At 43.7% G+C, this 20960-nt stretch overlaps 2 protein-coding genes across 2 annotated transcripts; one reads left to right on the forward strand and one right to left on the reverse strand.

Annotated features, from left to right (window-relative positions):
• Positions 1–237: 237 nt before the first annotated feature.
• On the reverse strand, positions 238–8483 carry LOC122659132. The gene is made up of 6 exons (XM_043854280.1): positions 8261–8483; positions 7597–8041; positions 5744–7480; positions 2230–2291; positions 959–1133; positions 238–628 (listed from the first exon to the last, which is right to left on the reverse strand). Exons 1-6 carry the CDS (start codon positions 8481–8483, stop codon positions 238–240), a joined length of 3033 nt encoding a protein of 1010 aa, XP_043710215.1.
• A 964-nt stretch (positions 8484–9447) lies between these two features.
• On the forward strand, positions 9448–16504 carry LOC122659133 (WAT1-related protein At4g30420-like). Its single transcript, XM_043854281.1, has 7 exons — positions 9448–9629; positions 9711–9779; positions 9900–10016; positions 10129–10363; positions 15736–15894; positions 16003–16154; positions 16273–16504. Exons 1-7 carry the CDS (start codon positions 9448–9450, stop codon positions 16502–16504), a joined length of 1146 nt encoding a protein of 381 aa, XP_043710216.1.
• Positions 16505–20960: the final 4456 nt, after the last annotated feature.

Genomic DNA, 20960 nt, shown 5'->3' on the forward strand with positions numbered 1-20960 from the left:
CTTATGCGCTAGCACTCTTCTCCAAAACTTGGATCCCACACTTCCTGTCCCAGCCAGAACAAAGTGCTCATTCTTGAAAAACTTGGCCTTAAAGAAAGTGCTCCACAAAGAGTAAATAGATAGGATTCGCCAGATACCCTTCACCCAAAGGGCCAGACCCACATCTTCCAAGCACCTTATACCCAGCCCGCCTTTCGTAAGTGGCTTACAAACAGTCCCCCACCTCACCCAATGATGTCATTTACCCCAGTCCGAATTCCCCCACAAGAAATCCGCACAGATACCAAAAAATTTGTTAATAATAGCTCTAGGCAAGTCCACTGAAGCAATAACATGTATTGGCATCGATGGCAAAACATGTCTGAGCAGTGTAACATGCCCACCTGCAGATAGAAGCCTTCCTTGCCAACCTACGATCTTGCTTCTTACCGTCCCCAACAGCTCATCAAAGAAACTCACCCTTACTCTTCCTGTAAAAAGGGGAACCCCTAGGTATATAAGAGGAAGAGAACGCCTGACAAAACCTGTAGTGCTCCCTACCATTCGCACTCTGGCCTCAGAGGTCTTATGGCTCATAATGAAGCAGCTCTTCTGTCTGTTAACCAACTGCCTTGAGGAAACCTCATATCTGCCAATAAACCCAAGGATTTACTTCAACGAGTTCTTCAAACCCTTGGTGAAAATAATGGTATCATCTGCAAACAAATAATGGGAAATACCAGGACATCCCCTAGGCAATTGAAAGAAAGCAGCCAGCCCCTCAACAAAAAGCTTCCTCAAACCTTTGTTCAAAACCTCTTCAGCAAGGATAAATAATGTCGGGGACAGAGGGTCGCCTTGTCTCAAACCACGGGTGGACTTGAAGTAGCCCGTCGGTCCGCCTCCCCAAGCAATAGAGAACCAACAGTTCTCTACGGTCTTTTTAATCAGGTTGATCTAGGCACTTGAAAAACCAAACCTTTCCAGTACTAAGTAGAGAAAACTCCACTCCATCCTGTTATAAGCCTTGGCCATTTCTGGCTTAAGAATTACATTGCCTCCTCTAGTTTTCCTATTCAGATCCTGCACCACCTCTTGACCAAGTGCTATATTGTCATGGATACAACGGCCCCGCACAAATGCTCCTTGCTCCTCTGCAATCAAACGAGGTAAGACAACAGCTAATCTAGAAGAAATAATCTTTGCAATAATTTTAAAAGAGAAATTACATAGGCTAATAGGGCAGAAATCCAACATCACCTCTGGGTTTTCCTTTTTGGGGATGAGCACTAGATTTGCTGAGGTGTAGCTCTTCGGGACAAAACCACCAGCAAAAAAATCCTTCACTGCTTCCCAAACATCTCCTCCAACCAATTCCCAGCAAGATGTAAAGAAATACCCGGTGAACCCGTCCGGACCTGGTGCACTGTCACTGGCTAGCGAGAAGACTACATCCTTCACCTCGTCCTACGATGGAGGGAGAAGAAGTGTTGCATTGTCCTCCTCGCTAACTAACTGGGGAATACACTCAAACAGGTCCTCATCCACCGTGGTACCTTGGGATTCAAAAATGCTAGAGAAATGCCTTACCGCTTCTACTTTAATCTTATTCGGCTCACTAGTCCACACCCCATCCCCTAGTTTAATTGTGCTAACTGTGGCTATCTTCCTTCTGACCTTAGCTATGGCGTGGAAAAACTTCGTGTTCCAGTCCCCCTCCTTTAGCCATGTGACTCTTGATTTCTGCCTCCAAAAAATCTCCTCTTGAAGGAGGGTCCTCTGTAGGCTTTCCCTGGCCGCCACTAGGACCTCTCTAGCCTGAGTGGTAGATAACTAATCGCTGGTAACCTCGGCCCTACAGACCTCATCTTCTGCATTCCTTACATTTTGGTGGATGTCCCCAAAAACTTCCCTGTTCCAAGTCCGAAGGCTGCTACGAAGAAGTTTAAGCTTTATATACAGGACATACAGAGGTGAGCCAAAACACGGCCTTGACCACTACTCTTTAACAAATTCAAAGAAGTCCTGATGATGCAGCCACATTTGTTGATACTTGAAGGGGCAAAGAACCGGCGCACTAGTAAGCGCAACATGCATCCAGAGTGGGGAATGATCAGAGCAAGCCCGGCTTAGGTGGGTAACCCTGAAGGAATGGAACTTAGAAACCCATGATTGGTTAAGCAAGAAGCGGTCCAACTGGGCCAAAACAAGATGCCCCCTTCTGATTGTTCATCCAAGTGAAAGCATTACCCTCATAACCAGCATCCAACAGCCCTGCATTATTGACAAAGCAACCAAACTCCTCCTCCTCTCTGCCAACAAACAGAACCCATGTACAAAGGTAATCAGAAAGCGCATGGCCCTAGCAACCTCAAAGCAATCCATCGTGATAAACTGCTGGTTCTCCTCCACAATGTTAACCTATAAAGTGCTCCTCCAAAAGACCCATAACCGCTCCCCATTAGTAGAGCCATTAGAGCAAACTGCATCCAACCCAATTCTCCGCATAACCTTCCTGGATTTGTTCGTTCAAAAAAAATGGACAGTTGAGATTCAACCATTGAGTTTAGTGTCGCGCTTAAGGGAAATGACGTCAGCGCTGCTACCAGTCACTCATATCCCAAACTTTAGGAAGTTGCAAAGGTACTAGAATAGAATATCCATGTTGGTAGGCCTGCCAACACACTCCATCAAATTTTGGGCAATGTGGGGCATCTGACATGGTAATTTCCAACTGTGTGGATAAGTAGGATATATAGTAATTAAGATTGGTGTAAAACTCCACAGGATGATAAATTTATGGGAAAGAGATCAAATGCTACCTGGTCGTGCACGTGTATGGTGTATGATCCCTACTACGCTCAGACATAGGGTTACGTAAAATGATTGCCACATTTCTGGAGATTTCCTCCTTTTCATGGGGGCACGACGGTCATTTCATGTAGCCTTGTGTCTAGGCACAAAGACCGTACACTGCACGTCCTAAATTTATTGTGGATTATTCGTTGGTATTTATTCTTATATTTGACTTTTTTTTAGCATTGTTTATGAGCTGAAATTTTGTAAGTAAATAAAGAACTATATAATTGGGATTATTAATGCACATGCATTAATAGTGCCGCCCAAGCAATTCATAAATGGAAACTCTTCTCTTACAAAACAACCATATCACATGAAATATTAGATTTGATCACATGTGATATGGGTGTAGCTCTCCAACCTTTTTTTTTTTTTTTTTTCCCCGAACATTCTCTAAGACCTGGGCCGGCCCCTAAAATTTTATTAAATCATGCCAACCAAAGTTTAATACACTTAGGGGGACATGCCCGCCTTACCCCAAACCCATAACAAAGAAACACTCCACTCTGCAATACCTCTCGCCCTGCCCCTTAAACAATTACAATCATAAGACTGGTAAGCCTATGGACTCTTCCCTAACTATTCGTTGAAGCTCAGCTGGTATGCCTCTGTCCCAACCAAAGTCCGTGTCACACCTAGAATCGCAGGAGTAATTTACAAGCCAATTCACTGCCCTGTTTTCCTCCCTGTACTTATGTGCTACCATTGGACGCATTTCCTCCACCCATTTTAGGATTTCCTGGAACCAGTACCACACTTTCCAAATCCTACACTTCCTTTGCATAATGCTATGGATGGTAGAGGCCGAATCTGACTCAATATGCACCCCCGATAGCCCAAGCTCTCAACATAGCCACAATCCATCCCAAAATGCTCACATTTCAGTAATAGAATTTATGCACTCCCCGTAAAATCTCGCACAGGCCGCCACCACCTTACCCTCACTGTCACGGATAATACACCCTCCCCCTCCCATCCCTGGATTTCCCCTACACACGCCATCAATGTTTAGCTTCACAGAAGATGCGGGGGAACACCAACAGACCGCCTTAGGGGGTCCCTCCTTATAGGGGGTTGAAAGGACAACCCGAAAAACTGGAGGACCAAAGTTTCTTGCAATGATGGAGTCCTAAAACCAGGAAACTTCATGGGAATCTCATGAATCCATCCCCTTATAGCTTCCACAATCATCCTAGCAGAACGGCCTTTCTCACCATGCTTTCTGCCATTCCTTTCCTTCCATAGTTCCCACACAATCAACGAAGGCACCAAACCCTTAATCAGAGCACTTAGACTTCCCCTATTCGCATGACTCTGCCAGAAAAGTATTTTACTTCTCACCTCTTGCCATGGAACGATCTCCACCTTAAACAACCTGGAGTAAAATTCCCAAAGCTTAGCAGCCGTCCCCCCCCCACACACACCAGATGCCACAACACAAACATTTAGATGCCAATGGAATTCCAACCTTCTTCAATGAATCATTTGTTGGAATCCCCCCACATAGGGCTTGCCAAGTGAAGAACCCGATTTTGGTGGGGACCATTTGATTCTAAATCCATTTGGAAAAATCCCTATTAGGGGTCGTGGCTCTAATAAAATTCCAGACCACTCGCGTCGAGAACATACCATTACTTTCTGGTGTCCATACAAGAATATCATCCTTCTCAGAAAGGCTATAATTACCATTCATCAAACTATTACGTACCTCATCCGAGTCAATTTTAAGCAACTCCACTTATTCCCAGCTGCCATCACTGTGAAGTACATCTTTCACTCGTAGCGAAAGGTCAAGATTCAGTGCTCCATCCACCTGGTCAAGCAGCGAACCCCAACCAATCCAGTTATCAATCCAAAAACCAACATCCCCCCTTCCTACCATCCATTGGGAATTCTTGAGGATCAGCTCCTTGAACTTAAGCGTCCTACGCTATGAAGTCGACCCCAAAACAGGGGGGCTTCCAACGCCACATGTAGATTCTTAAAAAATTTGGTTTTAAAGAATCTAGCCCATAGCGTGGGCTCCAGAGAGAGAATTCACCACAGACCCTTCATTCTAAGAGCAGCTCTAGTATCTTCCAAACGCCTAATACCAAGTCCCCCTTCTGCAATTGGGCGAAAAACCTTTACCCAACTGATCCAATGATGCCGATTACCCCACTGCGACTCACCCCACAAGAAATTGGCACACGTGCTATTAAATCACCGCATAATGGTTCTGGGGACACCCACCGTAGCCATGATGTGTATAGGCATCGAAGAGAGCACATGCCTGAGAAGGATCAGTCTTCTCCCCGAGGACAACAATTTTCCTTTCCATCCTGCCACCTTCCTACGAACCTTAGACAAAAAGTCCTCAAAAAAATTCACCCGCAACCGGCCGGCATAAATGGGAGCTCTTAGGTAAGTAAGAGGTAACCTCTGTCTGGGGAACCCTGTGATTGCCTCAATCATGTGGCACCTTCTGCCAGGAGCCCTACTACTCACCACGAAACAACTTTTACCCTTGTTCACCAACTGGCCAGAGGACCCCTCATATCTATCAATGAAGCCAATGATCTGCTGCAGTGAATTCTTAAAACCCTGCGTAAAGATGATGGTGTCGTTGGAGAAAAGGCTATGCGAGACTCCTGGGCATCCTCTAGGCACCTTAAAAAATTCCACTCTTCCTTCATAAAACAGCGATCTCAGACCCCTACTCAACTCTTCTTCTGTAAGAATGAAAAGGGCGGGAGAAAGTGGATCACCTTGCCTCACTCCCCGGGTTGATTTAAAGAAGCCTGCCTATCCTCCATTAATTACCACTGAGAACCAACAATTTTCCACCACTTTTCTAATTAGGGCAACCCATACAGTGCTAAACCCAAAGCTGTTCAAGACTTCAAACATGAACCCCCATTCCAACCTGTCGTAAGCCTTAGCCATATCCAGCTTAAGTAGCACGTTACTACCCCTGGTGTCCCTGTTAATGTCCTGAACCACTTCTTGAACCAGAGCAATATGATCATGAATACACCTACCCTGCACAAAAGCTCCTTGCTCCTCGGAGATGATATTAGGCAGAACCAAAGCTATCCTACTTGAGATTATTTTAGCCATTATTTTATTAGCAAAATTGCATAAACATATAGGACAAAAATCCAAAATTACCTCCGGGTACTCCTTTTTGGGAATTAGCACCAGGTTTGCCGATGTGTAACCCCTCGGCAGCCTGCCTCCTATAAAAAAATCCCTCACTGCACGCCCAACGTCCTCTCCTACTATATCCCAGCATGCCATAAAGAAATGCCCTGTGAACCCATTAGGGCCTGGGGCACTATCACAAGACAACCCGAACACCGCCTTCCTAACCTCCTCCATAGGGGGAACCATCATTAGCATTTCATTGTCAGCATCCGTAACCAGTCTTGGAATAAGATCCAAAAGGTCCTCATCTCGTCGACGATTTTGGGCCATAAATAACCCTACAAAAAACCGGGCTGCCTCCCTCCCCACGTCCTCCTGCCCATGGACCCAAACACCATTCCCATCCTTAACTTTATCCACCCTTCCAATTCCCCTGCGAAAATTCACCATAGTGTGAAAGAATTTAGTATTACTCTCCCCCTCCTTAAGCCATTGCACCCTCGACTTTTGCCGCCAAAATATTTCTTCTTGAAGAAGCACCTCCTGCAACACTTTCTTGGATTCCAACAAGTTCCTCCTCGTCTCTTCAGTGGGGTTCTGCTCCGGTTCTATCTCCACTTTGCAAACACTGTCCTCCGCCGCCCTGGCATTTTGGTGGATATTGCCAAAGACTACTTTGTTCCAAGCCCTCAGCCGTGATTGAAGGCTCTTTAGCTTCAAGTAAAGAATCTGCAATGGAGTACCCTGTACCTGCTTCCCCCAACAAAGCCGAACACACTCCATAAAATCAGGGTGCGACAGCCACATCTGCTGGAACTTGAAAGAGGAAATTATTCCAGACGCCTGGGTCTTAAAATCCAAAAGAATTAGAGCATGGTCCGAGCATTCCCGACTGAGATGCTTCACAGAGCTGTAAGCAAAAGAGTTAACCCAAGTATCATTAAGAAAAAATCTATCCAGGCGTGCAAGAATCTTTCCACCCCCCTCCTGGTTATTTGACCATGTGAAGGCGTTCCCCTGATATCCTCCATCAACCAATGCAACCTGGTTTACAAAACTGCCGAACTCCTCCATAGAGACTGCGCATACATGCCTGCCCCCAACCTTCTCTGATGGATCAAGAATAGCATTGATGTCGCCACACACCGTCCAAGCCGTGTCCAATGGCACCTCCAGCCCTATCAATTCTGCCCACAGGGCACGACGCTCACTGGCCACACAGAGCGCATGTACAAAGGAAATCACCACAAAGCTGTCATTACCGCACCTACACCTCACCGTGGCAGCTTGCTCATGTCCTCTAACCAATTCCAGCTCCACCCCTTGCCACCAGAGCACCCTAATTCTATTGCCATTTTCATCACCATTAGACAGCACACCAGACATGCCCAGCTTTCTCATGATTCGGGTAGCCCTGCTGAAGGGGATTTTTGGTTCTGCAATACCCACCACATCAATATTTGAAGAAAGAATCAAAGACTTCAACCGTCTCAGCGAGGGCTTATTTCCTAGGCCCCTTATGTTCCAGAACAAGATAATCATAACAACGACACAGAGGCGTTCGACTCGGGTCCCCTGGACCTAGTGACTCTCCTGCTTTGCGTAGTGCCCACTGGTCCCTTCTTTCGATACTTCCGCTTCTTTGCTTGTGCTGCATCAACCCCGACTACATCAGTTCCTCCCTCCCCCTCCACCCGAGCAACCAGCGCCTGGAGTTTCCCATCGAATCCCCTACTGGCATTACGCAGCTCCTCAATCGATGCAAACCGATCCCTCTCCAAGCGTGCCTTAATGAGTACAAGGTCATCCACAGTGCTTTTAAAAAACCCAACTCCTTCGTTGCAGCCCTGCCCCACCACTTGCATGGCTGTGATCATCTTGCCTGGCGAGTCATTCCAGTTCTGGAAAATCTCCCCTTCCTCAGAGCCATCCTTCTCACTAGCCCCTTCCCAACGCCCAACATCCCTAGCTTCGATGCGCGCCCCACCTCCACCTGGAGCCACCTCCTTCTCCCTTCCACCTGTAATCAACTCCTTCCCCGCCACAACGCACTCCCCACACACACTTTCCCCACAGCCTGCGTGGCTGCACCAACCTCACTACAGCCACCATGCATCTCATCCACGTGACCCTGGCTAGGGTTTAATGCAGGCGCCCCACGCACACCTGCGCACAGCTGAGAACCTTCTTGAACCCCTGCATCTTGGACCGTGGCCAAAGCACCTTGCTGCCCCCCTTGCTCACCCGGACCTGCAGCCTTCACCACAGGATCAACGACCTGCAGATCTGCGCTAACCGAAGTGGTTCCTCAGAGCATCGAATTTCCTCTTCAGAAAAAAGATCGCAGGAGCCCCTAGATGGGAGGACGGGGCTTTCACCGGAAATTGAGGGGCAACCACCGTAGAATTCCTAGCCACCACCGTGGCAAAAGAAGGTGCCGCAGGAGGCCGCCGCGCCTCCGGCAGAGGCGGCTCCACCATAAACCCTAACGTAAAACCCTGAGAAGGGGCTGCTAACATGCACCTGCAGAACCCTCAAAAAACCCCCCCGCTAACATGCACCTCTGAGTGTGATCTTGGTTATGCATCATTAGATAGAGAAAAACGATTCGTGCAGCTCTCCAACCTTCTCTTTCCTTTAGAATTTTTTGTTTAAAGGTTTTTCAATTTAAAGGTTCATCAGTTTAAAAATGTATATTGTTGGTGGGAACCAAGAATTGTCAGTTTAGAATTATATATTAAGGACATATGTGCCATGATGTGGTGTGTGTTGTGTATATCCGCCATTCCATGATCCTAAAAGTCAATTAATCTTTTGAGATTGGTGTGTGGTTTGTATGATTACATTTTCATAAAAAAATAAAAAAGATTGCGTTGACTTAGTCTCACATCGGGTGTGTGTTATGTATATCCACCATTCAACGGTCCTAAAAGTCGATTAACCTTTTGGGATTGACATGTGGTTTATATGATTACACTTTCATAAAAAATAAAAAAAACAAAAGACATGAGCCATGCCATGTAAGAATAACTCTATATTTGAAAAACAAAAACCCACGGCTCCAAAAAATATATAAAGGTCTCTGTTCAACACAAATCACGTGCAAGTGGGAATTCATAAAATATTACACACAAACATGCTCGAAAGGCTTATCTACGTATTAGGCCTTTTCCAACCTACCCCAATCATAAGACAACATGCTAACGTTTCCAGCCTTCTAGTTGAAAACAGCTTTGCACATAAATTTGGAAATCAGATTCGCTTCCACCGATCCGCATCTGATCGCTAGCTTAGAATTATATAAGGATATGTGCAACATGCAGCCATGTAACAAGTATCTTATACAGATCTCTCTCTCTCTCTCTGTACATATATATATATATATGCTTGTAATAAGCTTATGTGTTGGTCATTATTGAGTTGGTAAACTTAGAAGAGGAGGTTTCGATCATTTGTTGGTAAGTAAAACCAGACATAGAAGATATGGGTCATTTAGAAGATTACATGCCAACGATGGCCATGGTGTTACTGCAGTTTACCTATGCAGGTCTACATCTCTTCACCAGAGCTGCCCTTTTGGAGGGAATGAGTCCCAAGGTTTTTGTTGTTTACAGGCAAGCAATAGCTACTTTGGTCATAGCACCTGTAGCTTATTTCTCTAACAGGTGGGTGGGTCTCTCCCTCTTTCTCTCTCTCTCCAACCTCTCTCTCGTCCCAAATCTGAATTGTTTTTGTTTTGTTGGCAGGAAAAAGACAAACAGGAGTTCTATGGGATTGAGAAGCTTTTCTTTGATTTTTATTGCTTCTCTTATTGGGTATGTTTGTACAGGAATCTATAACATTCAAGTTTTAATTGGTTTTTTTAATTTGTGGTTTTGGATCTTCTATGTTGTGATTAATTTGGATGGTTGGTGTTGTTTTGGGTTTATTAACAGTGTGGCAATCTATCAGAACATATTTTTTGAAGGTCTTTATCTGGCCTCACCATCAACAGGAAGTGCCATGTCAAATCTGCTTCCCGGAATCACATATCTGATGGCAACTGTTGTAGGGTAATTAATTAGTCCATCAAAACCCATCCATGCATATATGCATCCCCTAATACATACATAACTTATAGTTAGTAACTAACTCATTGTTATGCATGTTCTATAAACTGATCAGATTAGAGAAACTGAATATTAGAAGCCTGAGAAGCATGGCTAAGGCAGTAGGGACAGCAGTCTGTGTTGGTGGAGCTGTTTCCATGGCATTGTTAAGAGGCCCAAAGATCCTAAATACTTCAATATTCCCATTCCAAGACCTAACTCTGAGTTCAGGAGGCGGTGAGAATTGGCTAATGGGTTGTCTCCTTCTCTTTGGAAGCAGTTGTTGCTGGTCATTTTTTCTGATTTTACAGGTATTTAGCCATCCAAAAAATTTCAATCTATTTAGTTATTTGTGTAAGTTAAATTAATAATCCCATGGATATAGTTCGGATCTAACCTCAACGGATATGGGAAGGTAACGAAAGAGATCAAGAACCAAGATTTTTTATTACTAGTACCACTGACATGCACAATCTTTTGCAATCTCTAGATATCTCGCAAGCTTCTCCACAGAGAACTTCACACCATAAATTCTAGGGAAAAGATGGAATCCCACAAAGAACACAAAATACTTGGAGAACAAGAGTGAGAGGAGAGAATAAATTAAACTCAGGTTGTGGGGCCTAAGGGTTTTTGGAGGTGTTTATATAATCACTCAAACCCCCCCCCCCCACCTTGCAGAGTCATAATCAGAGTGGGAAGGAGAGGAGGGGGAGTCGGTCAGTAATGGAATTATGATTTGATCTTCATTGATTTCCTCTCAATGGAGAGGTGGATATATATAATTACAGCATTCGTAGGTGAGATTACATAGAGATTACATAAGATAATACATGATATGAAAACTGATTTTCTGTGATATGAGAATCCTGAGAATATTGCGTGAATATTATGTGCTAACCGAATATTGAGTTCCCAAGAATGGGAACTCCATATTCGGTCAATACACCCCCTCAAGGTGAAGGGGAGACTTGGCGGACCTTCAGCTTGTCGCGCATGAACTGGAAGCATGCAATGGGCAGTGCTTTAGTAAGAATGTCTGCTAGTTGATCTGAGGTAGAGATGAACTGCACAGAAAGATCCCTGCTAGCCACTCGTTCACGGACGAAGTGGAAATCGATCTCAATGTGCTTGGTGCGAGCGTGGAACACTGGATTTGCTGTGAGATATGTCGCACCAAGGTTGTCACACCATAGGATAGGCGGCGACCTAGTTGGAAACTACAATCCTTGAACAGTGCTTCCAACCATATGAGCTCAGCGATGGCATCAGCTAGAGCCTTGTATTCAAATTCAGTTGAGGACCGGGCCACTGTTTTCTGTTTTCTTGACATCCAGGAGATAAGATTCGGTCCAAGGAAAATGGCATAGCCCCCTGTGGATCTTCTGTCACTACTTTTCCCGGCCCAATCAGCATCAGAAAAGGCCTGGAGTGTTGGATTGCATGATTTTTCCTGATATAACCCTGAAGTGGAGGTGCCCTTTAGATACCTGAGGATCCGTTTAACCTGTGACCAGTGTTCCTCAGTCGAACTATGCATAAATTGACACACCCTATTAACTGCGAAGGATACATCAAGCCTGGTTAGCGACACATATTGGAGGGCACCCACAATCGATCTGTACTTTGTTGGATCGGTCATGGGTGCACCCCCTGAATCCAATGAGGTGGTGGACATTGGAGTCAAGATGGGCTTACAATCTGTCATTCCAGCTCGGGTCAATAGGTCCTGTATGTACCTATTTTGAGATAATATCAACCCCATGAGACTGGGGTATTGCTTCGATCCCCAAAAAGAAATGAAGAGGGCCCAAGTCCTTGATCGAGAATTCAAAAGCAAGGCTGGCCAAGAGTGTACTGACATATGCAGGTGTGTTACTTGTCACCAGAATGTCGTCGGCATATATTAAGTAGTACAGTAAGACACCCCCTTTCTTGAAGATAAATAGAGATGGATCTGTTCTTGAAGCCATGAAACCTTGGGCTATTAGAAAACTAGAGAGACGATGGAACCAGGCTTTGGGCGCTTGTTTAAGACCATATAGAGACCGATGCAATTTGCATACATGATTAGGCATGGACTGGTCCACAAACCCTGGTGGCTGTTCCATATAAACCTCTTCAGATAACTTACCATGCAGGAATGCATTGCTCACATCTAGCTGTCTTATGGGCCATCCATGACAAACTGCAATGGCCAATATAGCCCGAACTGTCGTGGGCTTAATTACTGGGCTGAAGGTATCTGTGTAATCGAGTCCCTCTTTTTGGTGGAACCCTTTTGCAACTAGGCGAGCTTTGTAACGCTCCAAACTATCATTTGCCTTTCTTTTGATTCTGTACACCCATTTGCATCCAACAATGTTCATATGTGAAGCGTTAGGCACCAGGGACCATGTCCCATTTTTAATTAAGGCATTGATCTCGTCTGCCATAGCAGATCGCCACTCAATATGTTTATTGGCTTGGCTAAAACAGGCAGGTTAGGTTGATGGTGAATTTGTAGTGAGAAGAGCATGAGGGGCGATGTGAGAGCGACGACGCATTGAGTGTCAACGCTATGGAGGTGGTGGTGGTGGATGGCTAGGTGATGGTGTGGTTTGGTGTGTGTTGGCTAGGGATGGTGAGGTATATAAGTCTTGGATTGGGCGTGTGCAAAGGGGAGGTGAGGAAGGGTGAGGTAAGTCTTGGGTGGGTGGGGACGAGTGGTCTGTAGGGGCTATTGTGGGTGGGGACGATGGAGATAAAGGGGAATTTGAGGTGGACCATGCTACAGGGGAAACGGGTAAGGGCTGGTTTTGTGGAGATTGGGCTGGTGGTGGTGGGCTTAAAAAAGAATTGGTAGGAGATGTGGCAACAGGGGCTGCAGCCCAAGGAGAAGGCTGGTAACCCGTGGGTGTGGGAGGAGGACCCAAAATGGATGGGTTTTTAAAGGGATAATTGGACTCATCAAATATGACATGGCGGGCTATATACATGCGGTCAGTGGCAATATTCAAACATCGAGAAGTGGCATGGGATGGACTGTACCCCAAGAATACGCAAGGGAGGGACCTGTAGTCCATTTTGTGACTATTATATGACCGAAGATATGGGTAGCATAGACGCCCGAAGATGATCAGAAAGGAATAATCTGGTGCCTTGTGATGGATAAGTTGAAAAGGAGAGACATTATTGAACACACGAGAAGGCATGCGATTTATTAGGAAAATCGCTGTATCAAAAGCAAAGAGCCAATAATGTTTGGGAATTGAACTCTGGGCAAGGAGAGTTAGACTGGTTTCCACAATATGGCGGTGTCGGTGTTCCACAAACCCCTGTTGTTCGTGAGTGTGTGGAGCGGAGACACAGTGAGAAATGCCAAGTTGTTGGAAATAGTTGGGTAAAGTCCTATACTCCCCTCCCCAGTCAGTCTGGATTGATTTAATTTTCCTAGAAAACAGACGTTCAACAAGCAATTGAAATGATTTAAAAACAGCAAATACGTCCGATTTTTGTTTTAGGGGATAGAACCAGATGTAATTAGAGCAATCATCGACAAATATCATGAAATAGCGATGGCCATCTGAAGAAACAGTGGATGATGGGCCCCACACATCGCTATGAATCAAATCCAAAGGAAATAAGCTTTTAGTGAATGTTTCTCGGAGAGTCAATCTATGTGACTTCCCGAACTGACAAGCAGAACAAATTGAACTAAGCCGTGTAGATCGACACGGTAAATTATTGGTTTTAAGCATAAACTTGAGAAGACTTTCATGAGGATGTCCCAACCGTAGATGCCACTGATCGATGGAAGAATTTTCAGCCACATTAACCGACGGACTAGGAGAAACTGAAGTTGGTAATTGATAAAGCCCGTCTTTACTCGGACCGGAGAGAAGAATGGTCTTGGTTGCCCGATCCTTGACAAGAAAATAGGAAGGGTGAAATTCAAAATAAACACTGTTATCACTAGCAAATTTTTGCACTGAAAGTAACGATTTTGAAATGGAAGGGACATGGAGAATATTATTTAAATGAAAAGAATGGTTTTTAGAGGATGAAGGTAAAGGAGAATAACCAATATTTTTAATGGGTAAACCCTTACCGTTTCCAATGTGCAGCTGATCCGCACCCCCGTAGCTGTCATAGGAAGACAAGGCATGGATATCAGGGGTTACATGGTGTGTGGCTCCGGTATCGGGATACCAAGTGAGAGCTGAAGAGGGTTGGAAAGGTGGTGGGTAGGTTGGTGTGGGTAGCAAAGGTGGTTGTGTATGATGGGCTGTTGGAACATTAGATGGGTGGGTAAATTGGATGTTTGGGTAACCAGGTTGAGTGGTATTTTGGTAATAACAATAGGCAGCAGTGTGGTTTGCTCTGCCACAAATGGTGCAAAGGAATCGACCACCGGAGAAGCCAAATCTGCCACCACGGCCTCGGCCAAGGCCAAAACGACTACCACCGTCCACGCCCCCCACGGCCAAGGCCAGGGCCAGAAGTGGGACTGCCATTATCTTGAGAGACAGTCCGTTGAACATTGTTTGCAAATGGGGTTGGAGAGGGTGGTGCAGCATCATCAATTTGCAGTTTTTGGAAGGACCGTATGCTCTCATGACTAAGGAGCAGGCTGCTCAACTCCGAATAGGAAGGCGGTTCAGGCCGAGCAGGAATGGAGGGCACAATGCCCTGTAAATCGGGTAGCAAGGCTCGAAGAACATTAGTATTAAAGTCTGCTGGTTTGAGTGGATTACCGGTGGCAGCAAACTCATCGGCGATGAGTTTTGCGCGCTGAAGATAGGTGCCCACAGTTTCATCTTGTTTTTTCTTGAGATTATGAAGAGAAGTGCTCAACGTCCTGAGTCGAGTAGGAGAGGTCGACCCATAAGTCTGCTGTAAGGTGATCCATATGTCATGGCTTGACTCCTTATCAAGTACTGTGGAGTAAACTTCATCGGACAGGGATGCTAATAACATGCTGGTAATGGCAGAATCCTGCTGCTGCTAATCATCGACGCCATCACCTGATAGAGGGCAGGGCTTAGATCCATCAACATAGGAGTACAGCCGCTGCCCTTTGAGAAAGGTTGTAATTTGTTTCCGCCAAGCAAGGTAATTAGTGGGTGACAACTTTATAGACACATAGTGATGAGCTGAAGGTAATGAAGAGAATAATTTTGCTGAAGAAGAATTGGTTGAATCTATGGCAAGAGAAGACAAATCTGAAAGGGAGGGAGAGGTCGCCATGAAGATACAGCAAAGAAGAGAAGACGAAAGTAGAGAAAAAAGTCAGATTGGAATGGGCGTGAGCCTTTTGGCTCTTGATACCATAATGGATTTATGATTTGATCTTCATTGATTTCCTCTCAATGGAGAGGTGGATATATATAATTACAGCACTCGTAGTAGGTGAGATTACATAGAGATTACATAAGATAATACATGATATGTAAACTGATTTTGAGTGATATGAGAATCCTGAGAATATTGGGTGAAATATTGTGTGAATATTATGTGCTAACCGAATATTGAGTTCCCAAGTATGGGAACTCCATATTCGGTCAATAGTCAGACCCTCTCTCTCTCTCTCCTTTTCGTGGGTAACGGGCTGCTGCCCCGGGTGGGCGCTCTGAACCAGTCCGATATCTGGTTCCTATTAACAATTTGGATCACTAACATGCTCTTTATGGTCTGATAACAGGTCCCAATGTCTGCTTGTTATCCTGACCACTTATCATTGTGTGCTTGGATGTGCTTCTTGTCAACACTACAATCAGCAACACTTGCTTTCTTCTTAGAACCAAACCCAAGTGCATGGAATCTACATTCTATTTCTGAGATCTCATCTTGCATCTATGCTGTAAGTAGTACTTTTGTTATCTACAACAGTTCAAGTGTTGGTCACTGTTCTTTAAGGGTATAAACTAAATCTATAAACATGCATGAAACTGGAATGGTTGGTGTATAGGGAATCGTAGCATCTGCAGTTACTTTTTCTGTTCAGTCATGGTGTATTCAAAAAAGAGGACCTCTCTTCGCGGCGATGTTCAATCCTCTTTTGACTGTTATAGTTACCATTTTCGCTTGTATTTTTCTTCATGAAGAACTTTTCATTGGAAGGTAATAGTATCTTTTGGTTTTCTTATTTGCCATCCTTAGTGTTTTTTTTTTTTTTTTTTTTTTTTGGTGAAGGAAACCTTAGTTTTAGGCCACTAAAAGAGTTACTGTTTCAATTCAGGTTGGCAGGTTCTTTTGTTGTGGTGGTTGGTTTATATATTGTGCTTTGGGGTAAAGCTAAGGATCTTGAAGAAATCAAAGAAGAGGTGGGCCCAATACACGATACAATGAATACTGTGACAATCTTGATTGATGAACCCTTGGAAGAGAGTGGTAAATCAGATTTGGAGGAGCCCCTTTTGGCTCATGGTAATTCTTCTGATGTGAATAATGAAATTCAAAGGACCCAATAGTGGATCAATTTGTTTATTTGATCCTTGAGGGGGGAGGAGGGGCTTTTTCATGTACTATTAAATGTATAACCCAAAGAAGATGGGATTGGAATTCGTGTGTTTCCATAGATACAAGTGTGCCAATTTATACAAGATTGCAAGGGTCAATCACCCATTTTGGTCCCTAATTAACTCCTATGATTGTGTAATGAAATCAATTATCCTAGTCAGAAGATAAGTATGAAAACTCATATGGTAAGATATACCTATGTGTTTTTGCTTGCCTATGGGATTTTGTCCTCAAAATTTCTAGCAGTGGTATGTAAAGCTAAATCTTGGTTGTTTTTTACTATAAATATACACACACACACCTCATTGTTATATTAAAAACTGTCCATTTTTGAGTAGGCATATGAAATGACAGGATTTATTCTCATTGGAAAAAAAAAAAAAAGGTGGCTGGAAAGTTGAGTAGTAAGTGGTGTGGACGAAGATGCCTTCATTCTTTAGACACAATGAAGATCTCCTCGTCGGGCGGGATGACTTGCAAAATGTTAGGATTTCTGTTCATGAGGTGAGCGAAAGTATGAACCATGGGTCATAATTCTCTAAGGTTAATTTGGTAAATTCACAACATTACCAAGGGTAAACTTTTCATTTTAACTTTTTGATGAACCCTTGAAAGAGAATGGTAAATTAGATTTGGAGGAGCCCCTTTAGGCTCATGATAAATCTTTTGATGTAAATAATGAAAGTCAAAGGAACCAATAGTGGATCAAACTATTTATTTGATCCTTGAGGGAGGAGGGGCTTGTTCATGTAGCTATGTGTTTTTGCTTGCCGATGGGATTTTGTCCATAAAATTTCTAGTAGTGGTATGTAAAAATTAAATCTTGGTTGTTAGTTATAAATTTTAGCCATTTCAGTCAAGGGACAAAATGAAATATATATATATATACTAGTAAACATGCACGTGTGACCATATGTGGGTGCAGAGAAGAGATAATAGAGAGGGGAGGTCGCTTGTGGAAAAAAGGAGCTAAGGAATTAATTTGTAAACATAGTAAGAGGTTTCTATGTTTGAAATAGTAACTCAAACGTGGTCATTCAAAAATAGACAAGATCTCGTAATTCTTGAATAGACTTCCTATAATAAATCAGATTTTCTTCTCTCACAAGTGTGGTATAATTTTACCCTGGCGATATGGGTCTATTTATCAGACATTAATCAACCCTAGTTTAACCTAGCTAAGCTATTTGATGAACTCCACACCAATTCAAATTTCAACAAGCCCAATTTAGCTTTTAAACAAAAACGATAGATCAAAGGAGGGTTGGATAGATTCAAATAACCCATATAAGTCAGACCAAGCATGCATTACTAAGCAAATTTTACCATCGAGGATAAATCACATTTTCTAGATGGTAAGAATTGGCATTTTCAATTGCAATAACTTTATTTTATCTCTTTCCTTGACTCAAAATCATGGCGGATAACGCATTGTTTTCGTGTAGTATGGTGGTTGATACTCTCTCAAAACATGGAGCAAGAATGTAAAGCCCTACAAATTAGTTAGGATACCTAAAACTGACCGAGGTACAGGTTTACCTAATGCTTTAGTTAGAGCTCCTGCTGATGGCAATGCTGAAGGTAGGCCTCTGACAAGGCTACGACTTTCTCTCACTCCTTGCTAATGGCTTTGCCGAAGGTGGGGAGTTTTTGAGGCCGTGTTACTTCATGTATTTTTGTCCGTCTAGGTATGCCTAGACGTTAATCATGTAACACATTTTTCTTTTTTAAAATATACTTGCTGACTTTTAACCAAAAAAAAAATATGTTTTTTCTTTTGGGCAGCTGTTTACCGTTGGATCTCGCCAATACAGCCCCCTATAGTTTTCGTTACGAGATATCTTTTGTTTTTGTTGTTGTTTTTGTTTTTTTTTTTTTTTTTGGGGCGGGGGGGGCGAGAGGGGTAATCAACTCCCATGCTACAAATAGTCAAATCCGAACTAAACTTTGTCGCTAAGAAAATATAACAGAGTTCTGGAGCTAACCCTCAACCTAAAGTCCAGGAGGGCAAAAGCCCAAGCCAAACCCAATTTTATGTTTCAGGTATCCAAGCCACTGACCATTTAGAAAAGTTTAAAGCCCATGGTTGGCTTGGGCTTTGTAATATAGGCGCCAGTAAGGTGGCTGGATAGTCTGAGCCCACCTCAAACACCTTGGAGACAAGAGAACATAGTGAGCCTTTCTTTCTTTCAACCCTTGGAAGAACACAGAATAAGTTTGAATTTTAAGTAATACCTATCCATAATTTCCCTTTCCTTAAAAAGGGGGTAGGGGGGGGGGGGGGAGATTTTAGTCTGTTTTGGCACCAGTTTTTGACCCTGACTAGATTTCTCGATACTCAACTCCCCATCAGGTATCTAGGAGCTCCTTTGATTTCTCGAAACCTGAAGGTGGTGGACTATGCCCCCCCCCCCCTATTTGATTTGCTTAGTAGCCATCTAGAAGATTGGAAGTTCATGTTCCTCTCTTTTGAAGGAAGAATCCAACTCATAACTTCAAATCTTTAGGGTGTTATATATACTGGTCTTGGCTTTTTGGTCTCACTAGTTTTGTTATAACTAAGTTGGAATCTTTGTTCTCCAACTGCCTCTAGTCAGGCCCAACTTAGAGAGAAATCTCCATTATGTTGCTTGGGATTTCATTTGTAAATCTAAGGTGGAGGGTGGTTTGGGGATCAAAAGAATTAAAGATATGAATGTGACAGGGATCATAAAACAATTTTGTTGGATGGTTTCTCTCAAGGAATCCTTATGGGTGAAGTGAGTTAACCATTTGGAGAGGCCCATCCTAACCTACTCCTAGGTGTGGAGGAAGTCCTTCAATACTGGACTCAAACTCTCCCTTCCATTCACCATAGCATTGGTGATGGTCACAATACTAGTTGTGGCAGAGGATTGGGCTCTAGTGTGTAGTTTCAGTCATGCATCTGTAGACAGTTAGTAACAGCCTGCAGATGTATGGTAAATGCCCTTCCTACCAAGCACCAGCCAACTAGGAGATCCATTCAAGTTGACCATCTTATTGCTTCTATTGGATCGGGCTTGAGAGCAGGAACTACCTCTTCTTTGATTGCCTTTCACTTTTTAGGTTTGGAAGAAATTTTGGAGACTGTGCTCCCCTCACAGAACCCCTAGAAGAAATGTTTTGTTAGAAGCGCAATGGGTTGGGGTAGCATTGCAAAGCTGACCTTTTGTTGTACTATTACACAAATATTGATGGAATAGAGCTCCACCTCTTTCAGAATAGAACCTGAACCAAATTGGTTATCATCAAAGATATTCAGAGCGATATGGATGATCGATGTCGTGCCAAGCCTCCCCCCCCCTCCTCCCCTCCCCTCCCCCTAAAGGCTCTAAATCCAATTGGAATGCCTATCTTGTGGAGCATTGGGGGATGTAGCCCATATGGCTGCATTCTAGGTGACTGCATTGGCATTCCTTTTAGCATTCTTGGCTAGCTATTCTGGCTTCTTATTTTGTTCCTTATATCTCCCCCCCCCCCCCAATTGTTTTCTCTCATTGGGCATATTTTTCGTTATTGACAAGGGGGGTTTCCTTCCCCTTTGTTTCTGGCTATTTTTGTGCTTTGATGCCCTCTTTTATTTTTGGGCCATGGCCTTGAGAGTGTAGTGATGCTGCCCTCTTCATGTGTGTTTATATCTTTCTTTCTTTGCGATAAAGGAATTCTATCTATCTATCAAGGGTATATATGTCTTTCTCCCTTGAAGATCATATGTGGCGAAAATCTGGTTGCATATCACTACATGTGATATAAAATCTCTCTATGAATGGCAAGCTAGAATCGGTATCACATGTGATATGGAATAGCATCTCAGTGGATATCTTCTTATGTATCTTCTATATTTCATGTGATTTATTTCCATGTAAAACCACAATGGTTATCTTGTAATGTTCTCTTATTTATACTCTTCAATTGAGAGGTGTAAGTTAAGGCAATGAAATTCAATTTACCAATTCTAACATGGTAATCAGAGCCGCAACTCCAACGAACTTTTCAATCCTCTAATTTTTTTCACCATGACCGAAAGAGCTCTCTCCTCCACGGTGGCTAGCGCCATCTCTTCTTCCTCTGAGGTGCCTAGTCTGCCCTCCTTCCCCAATGCTCATCATTATATTTCTATTAAGTTGACGTCCAAGAATTTTCTATATTGGCAAACCCAAGTAGAGTCGTTCCTCGATGGCCTTGGTCTTTTTGGTCATGTCGATGGATCCACTGCCTGTCCAACCAAGCCTGTAGCTGCATCTCAATGGCACCGGCAGGATTCTATGATACGCAGCCTGCTACTTGCATCCCTCTCTGAAGAAGTATTTTCTTTGGTACTCGGTAAACGGACAAGCCGTGAGATCTAGACCACCCTTTGCACTGCTTTCTCGGCTCCCTCAAATA

Source organism: Telopea speciosissima, chromosome 4, assembly GCF_018873765.1.
Source record: "Telopea speciosissima isolate NSW1024214 ecotype Mountain lineage chromosome 4, Tspe_v1, whole genome shotgun sequence".
NCBI lineage: Eukaryota > Viridiplantae > Streptophyta > Magnoliopsida > Proteales > Proteaceae > Telopea > Telopea speciosissima.